Source organism: Melanaphis sacchari, unplaced genomic scaffold, assembly GCF_002803265.2.
Source record: "Melanaphis sacchari strain LSU unplaced genomic scaffold, SCAv2.0 Contig959_pilon_pilon, whole genome shotgun sequence".
Taxonomy (NCBI): domain Eukaryota; kingdom Metazoa; phylum Arthropoda; class Insecta; order Hemiptera; family Aphididae; genus Melanaphis; species Melanaphis sacchari.
Window position 1 is genome coordinate 1 of NW_020271678.1, and position 7,710 is coordinate 7,710.

At 32.4% G+C, this 7,710-nt stretch overlaps 1 protein-coding gene across 1 annotated transcript; it reads left to right on the forward strand.

Moving 5' to 3' along the window:
• Window positions 1-1,272: 1,272 nt before the first annotated feature.
• LOC112603065 lies at window positions 1,273-2,718 on the forward strand. The gene has a single exon (XM_025351464.1). The coding sequence runs from the start codon at window positions 1,273-1,275 to the stop codon at window positions 2,716-2,718; it is 1,446 nt and encodes a 481-aa protein (XP_025207249.1).
• The last annotated feature ends 4,992 nt before the right edge of the window (window positions 2,719-7,710 follow it).

Consider the following 7,710-nt stretch of genomic DNA (forward strand, 5'->3'; position numbering starts at 1 on the left):
TTTTTTTATAATAATACTTTAACATGAGGTATATCTTAATATATATAAATCTCATGTCACAATGTTTGTCCTCAATGGACTCCTAAACCACTTAACCGATTCTGATGAAATTTTTACACCGCGTATAATTTAGTCCAACTTAAAAGACAGGATATAGGGTATGGACCTAACTTCTGTGAGTTAGAGATTTAGAGACAAAAACCGAGTTACACCGGTGGCACCCTCTAGCAGATAAAAATAAAATATAAATAATAATACAAAAATCGATAATAGCAGGGCTTGAAATCGATTAATATCGATAAAAATCGAAAAAAAAAAAATATATATATACCGAAAAAGTCTAACCTTAACAACGCGAGCAGCAAAGGGTCACGACGCAAACGTGTTGAAAGAGCTCAGCAATTACCAGAACAAAAGAAAACAAGAAATGCAGCTCAAAGAATTAGGACTGCAGAAAGTCGTGCACGAGAAACTCAAGAACAGCGTGACGAACGTCTGCAACAGAATATTACGAGAACAAGAGCGGCACGAGAACGAAACATAGCTACAGTACGAGAAAGAGATCGACAAAGGCAACGGATCAGCCGCTCATTAACACGTGCATCATTCGTTCGGCTTGCCTTTGAATATGCACCAGATATTAACTACTCAGCGCATTCAAAAATTGCTATCGGTGGAATGGATTAAGTATGTCAATATTGTCAGGCATTGAAATTTCGGAATGAAGCAGCCGGCATGTGCTGCACATCAAGAAAAGTTGTGCTGTCACCTCTACCCGCTCCGCCGGAGCCTTTATTATCCCTTCTTACTGGCAATTCAGATGATTCCAAATTATTTTTGCGGAAGATACGCAAATTTAATTCTTGCTTCCAAATGACGTCATTTGGGGCAACTAAAATTTGCGATCGTGCATCCGATGGACGTAATTTACACCGTTCATATGACGCACTACAATATCCATTCATCGTCATGATTTAACTGCACGTGTGTTTAAACAAAAATTGAAATCCTAAATTGATTTTATTGTTAAATATGAAATTTTTGGTATCACACGTTGTTGGCTGAATACGATAGAGTGGCAAAAGCGAGGTTTGCCTCATGTTCACATTTTGGTTTGGCTTAAAGATAAAAGTCGTCCTGAAGAAATCGATCAAATAATTTCAGCCGAAATTCCAGACCCATTAATTGATCAAGAATTATTTGATATTGTCACCAAACACATGATCCATGGGCCATGCGGTGCTTTCAACATGACGTCACAGTGCATGGAAAATGGAAAATGTAAAAAAAAACTTCCCAAAGCCGCATACGAATGACACGATCACGGATATTGATGGTTATCCAATGTATCGCCGCAGAAGTACTGAGAATGGTGGCCACACATTTACAATGCGACTGCTGAACTTTCCAAATCAAGTTGAGTTTGATAATCAGTGGGTGGTACCATACTCACCACTACTTTCAAAAATTTACAAAGCTCATATCAATGTTGAGCTTTGCAGTTCTGTTAAATCAATTAAGTATATTTGTAAAAATGTAAACAAAGGCAGTGATTTGGCCATATTTGAAGTACAAAACATAAATAAAAATGACGAAATAGCACGATACCAAATGGGCAGATACATTAGCAGCAATGAAGCTATTTGGCATATTCTCAGCTTTCCCGTCCACGAAAGAGATCCTGCTGTCCAACATCTGGCAATACATCTTGAAAACGGTCAACGTGTATACTTCACTGAAGAAAATGTTCTCCAAAGAGCGTTCGAAGCTCCGAAAACGACTCTAACTGAATTTTTTACATTGTGTCAAAAACCTGATGTTTTTGGCCAATTCGCGAAGACATTGGTGTATGGTGATATTCCACGTTATTTCACATGGAACAAATCCAGTAAAAAATGGGAGCCACGGAAACAAGGAAAACCACATCCTTCCATTACAGGCATATTCAAAGCTAAGAAATTGGGGAGACTTTACACGGTACATCCAAAGCAACGTGAGTGCTTCTATTTACGTTTGTTATTGGTGAATGTTCCCGGACCAACGTCTTTTGAATTTCTACGAACAGTTAATGGTCGAGTATTCAATACATACCAGGATGCATGTCGTGAACTGCAATTGCTAGAAGACGATAACCATTGGGACTTAACGCTTGCTGATGCTGCGTTGACATCAACACCGAATAACATTCGTCAGTTGTTTGCAATTATTTTGACGACATGTTATCCCTCGCAAGCACAAACTTTGTGGGAAAAATATAAAAATTGTATGACAGAAGACATCTTGCATCGAATTAGACAAATAAATCAATGCCAAAACATAGATTATACACCAGAGATGTACAATGAAGCATTGGTCTTGATCGAGGATTTATGTGTTCTTATTTCAAATTTACCACTTAATCATTATGGTATGCCATCACCTAATCGTCCAGCCACCGACTTAGTCAATACCGATTTACAACGAGAAAATCAATATGACCATGGAAGTTTAGCAACAATTATCATGAACAGTGAACCATTACTGACAGCAGAACAAAAAATTATTTATGATCGGATTATGCTGGCTGTTGCTGCTGAACAAGGCGGTTTTTTTTTCTTGGATGCACCCGGTGGAACCGGTAAGACATTTTTAATATCGTTGATTCTTGCCAAAATACGGTCGCAACAAAAAATCGCATTAGCAGTAGCATCGTCAGGCATTGCCACACTTTTTCAATAATTGTACAAAAATTTTTATATTATTTTTATTTAACCTCCATTGAAAATTATTTTTCAAACAATGTCCATTTGTGGTTTAGATTTGGAAAATCCATGTTTTTCTCATGGGCAACTATATGTTGCGTGTTTACGTGTTGGGAAACCGTCGAATCTATTTGTGTTAGCTAAAGACAGGTTAACCAAAAACATTGTGCACCGGTTGGTGTTAAATTAAATTGAAATTGAAAGTATTTATAATTCAAAAAAATAGATATTAATGTTTAAAAGTTTAAGACTGTCTGCCTTGCCTATCTCATTCATGAGTTTAAGCGTCACATTTTATTTACTGTATTATACTGTAATATACTTATATTTTTTATAAAATTAAATGGAAATAATAAATCTGATAAATTTTTATTTTGTACCTATTGATTTCTGCTTAATATCAAGTGTAAGAACATTTTAATTAATTGTGTTCAACGTACTTCCCCTTCAAATCTCAATCCAGTGAATTTGTATACCAACATCAACATTTTCGTCTTTGTTAGTAAATAATTTCATTGTACTAAAGGGTTATAGTAGTAGAAAGTCAAAAAAGGAGATCACCATATTTTTTTACAAATACCATCTGTGTGAAAAAGCATAGTGGACTCCGTGACTGATGTTCTCTTATTGTTCCTCTTAATGTAATATAACAAAAACTTTAGCCACAGCAACGCGTGGCCGGGTCAGCTAGTATTATATAAAATAATATTAAAATATTAACCCTTTGACGAGTATGGACGGATATTTCCGTCATTCAATAATGTAGCTTTATAGAGTAATGACGTATATTTCCGTCATGTTGTAATTTCTAACTTCTTTGATTTCTTATATTTTCAGGAGTGATGTTATCAATAATAAACCTATTATGAAATATTTAGCATGATATCTCGACTTATTTGATAACTAAAATCCACATTTTTATCAGTGTTACCTATTAACATATAAATTATTTAAAATAAACGTATCAAATCGTTGTGTATAAGTTGCCTATACTGTACAATTTGTATCATAATATTTGGCATTGATAGTGTACACACACGTCGTGGCTGTGTGCATATAATAATATTTATTATTCTTACATATTATTATTATTAAATTATTGTTGAATGCAGACTAAAGTCAATATTGGGTGCTCTGTAGTTAGTCGTTGTTTAATTCGTTGGTGGTTGTGTAAACTTAGCTAGTAAACGAAGTTAACATGGATAAACTAACTTGTGATCAAATTGCTGAAATCATGACTAATGATGAATCAGCCGACGATCTTAGTGATTTTTATAGTAGTGCTGATGAATCAGACTGTGTAGATTTAGCGCAAGAAATTAGGAAACAGTTAGTATCTAAATTGACCAAAAATAACGGACCAAGTACTATTGTTTCCCCAAATTCGGTTAGTGACGTAAGTTTTACACCAAAAAATGTATTGGATAAAATACAAAGTAATGATAACATCGTTGATAATACACTCAGCTTCGGCTATAATGACTTTTCTAATCCCGATGATCCGTATTCGTACTCAAGTTCTCCAGAAATTTCTCTTTCGAATGACATAGATTTAAATTCATTCGACATAGAAAATATGGCAGTTGTTTTTGATGACAATTATGTAGTTTATCCACATTCATCAATGCCTAACACTAATACTAATAATAGTACTACAGTAAATAACAATAGTAACAACTGTTATTTTGATGTTAATTCTGTTCGCCCAAGTACTAAACAAAACTTTGTAATTTCGAGCCCAGAACCGACAGTTAGTACTAAAAAACGTAAAATATCCGTTTCTACAAAAAAACAAATTCCAAATAAAAATACTCAATTATCTGCAATTATCTGATGGTACACTATTTTCAGGACTTTGGAATTAATATGTTATGTTAATGTTACGTACCGTGTTATTTTACACATATATATTATACGGAGAGGTGATGTGTATACCGATGGAATAACATATTCAAACAGTGTAGTATCGAACGGCTATGGCGATCACCTGCACATCGTGATATTTAATATAATGAATAAGACATGATCACACGTCCTGGACTTCTCAGAAATGATGAGTAAACGATAGTGTTAACATTGTACTATTTAATATGACAATCAAGACTTGATCACACGTCTTGTAATTCTTAGAACCGATGAGATCGCAGGAAAGGCACCCAACTGAATAATACATTTAATTTAGAGAGCTCCTTTAGGTCATCGGAAGTCACCACCTCCCCAGTCACCACTCTTGACGGTTAACCATATATAAGAGAGACCAGGGCAAGAGCTCAGCAGACGGTTAGAAATATTCGAGACGCTCAGAGGCAGGTCGTAACACCACTCACACCATCTTGTGCTTATAAAATTGTATTCTTGTACGAGTTAATTGTATTAAATAAAGACTTAATCTTTTAACTTGCAAACATTAGTATTTCTATTTCTACGTTGATATATGTATCGACGTTGACATAAGGGACGCAACATTAATATGTTACCTCAGTATTGCCCAAATAATTTGAAATTTGATAGCTCGCATTCTGGAGTCAATAACGACTTAATTAACAATGTACCATCGGAAAATTTAGAATTGTATATTTTCAAACACATTTTTGATGAAGACTTGGTCCGACATATTGTTGATGAGACAAATAAGTTCTACCATTTTTTATTAAACAATACAGCTTTATCAAAACATTCTAAGCTTGGTAAATGGAAAGATACGAATTTAAACGAAATGTATATATTTTTTTCTCTTATGTTATTAATGCCACATATTAAAAAAAATAATAATAAAGATTATTGGCCTACTTCAGTATTACTATCCACACCAATATTTGGGAAAATTATGACTCAAGATAGATTCCTATTATTATTGAGAATCTTTCATTTCAATGACAATCTTAATCAGATTCCTGGAGATAGATTATTTAAAATAAAAACAATTGTCGAGTCCCTCCGGAAAAAGTTTAGCTCTACATACCAGCCTCACCAAAAAGTATGTGTTGACGAAAGTATCGTTGAATGGAAAGGCCGACTTCAATTTAAACAATACATTCCATCAAAACGGCATCGCTTTGGCATAAAATTATTTGTTTTATGCGATTGTAAATCGGGGTTTGTTCTAGACTTTTTAATTTACACTGGTGATAACACTCATATAACTATTAATGAAACTTTAAAGCTGTCTGGCTCAGTTATATCGACGTTAATGGAACCCTATGTAAATAAAGGTCACATAATTTATATCGATAACTGGTACTCATCTCCAACATTATTTGAGTATTTGTTGAAAAAAAATACCAGAGCATGTGGTACGGTTAAAAATACAAGAAAGGGCATGCCTAGTTTTCCAAAAAAATTAAATGCTGGCGAATGTGTTTCTGCTATATCAACAAATCCTAATATGTGTTGTAAGTGGAAAGACAAAAGAGATGTACATATGCTATCCGCAGTTCATAAACCCATAATGAAAAAAATAAATAAAATAGATAAACATAAAAACGATGTACTTAAACCCGATTGTGTGATTGATTACAATGCAAACATGGGTTTGGTTGATAAGTCAGATATGCAGATTTCATTTAATACGACTTCGAGAAAATCCATAAAATGGTACAAAAATTTTTTTTTTCATTTACTAGATATATGTGTACTAAATTCTAGAATTATATGTAGTACTTTAGAAAAAAAAACTTTGAAGCTGCCAGAATTTAGATTGAAATTAATAGAGCAAATATTAAATGCTCATATTTTGTCCGATGATACAATATCACCTAGTCGTGTAGGGCGAAAACCAAAAGACGATTTACCGCTTAGACTTACCGCTCGTCATTTCCCTTCGAGAATCAACACTGGAGAAGTTAAAAAAAAAATTTCCAGAAAGTGTCATGTCCATTCTAACACAAAATTAAATCCCCAATCACGAAAAGATACATCTTATGAATGCAATGAATGTGACAAACCTTTATGTTTAGAACCTTGTTTCAGGGACTACCATACCAAATTACACTACTAGGTAACCAAATAACTAAATACCAAAATGCAAGAAAGACTTATGTACCTACCTATAATACCAACGTAGTAATGTTTTATTAATTTTAGCTGTTAATTATTATTATTTTTTTTAATTTGTTATTTTATTTTACAATATGAACTAAGGAATAATTATTTATGTTATTATGACATACATTTTAACTTTGGTTTTAATTTGTTTTATTGTTATTTTATATTTAAAAAACTACAGTTATTCATTTTGATTTTTACTATTTTATACAAGTTGATTATTTTATTTTATCATATTTTTTAACTTGTGTTTTAATTTTTTTCATTGTAATTTTAAGTTTAAAAAACTACAGTTATTTAATTTTATTTTTTCTATATTACCTATACAAGTTGATTATTTTATTTTATTTCAATAAAGGATGATTTTTGATTTTAAATACATTTTAAGCTAACAGTTTATATTTTTATTGCCGGGAAAATATATATAAAATACCAAGTTTTAAAAATTGTTCTCTGTAGTATAATTATTGATTAGGTAATTACATAGATAGGTAATATAGATAGATAGATAGTATTATATGATGCAAAGGCTACTTATATTTTATAGGTTCTTAATACCTACTTTATATTAGGGAATACATTTTAAATAGTGTTTTATTTCTAAATTGTACAGGTAATTAATATATTTCTTAATTATTTAAAATTATATTATATTAGATCTATACTAGACGGAAATTTACGTCATTCCTCTTTGAGTTATACTTTTTCTCAAGACGTCTATTTCCGTCTACACTCTTATGGAGAAAATTATTAAGACGTATTTATCCGTCTTTACTATTTTACGTACAATAAATGCGACGTAAATTTCTGTCATTACTATGACGAAAAGTGTGGTTTTTTTGGTAAAAACAATTCACTCTCTGGGTGTACTACTATGAAAAATAATTTACTCGTCAAAACTATATATTTTTCTCAATGGGTTTTT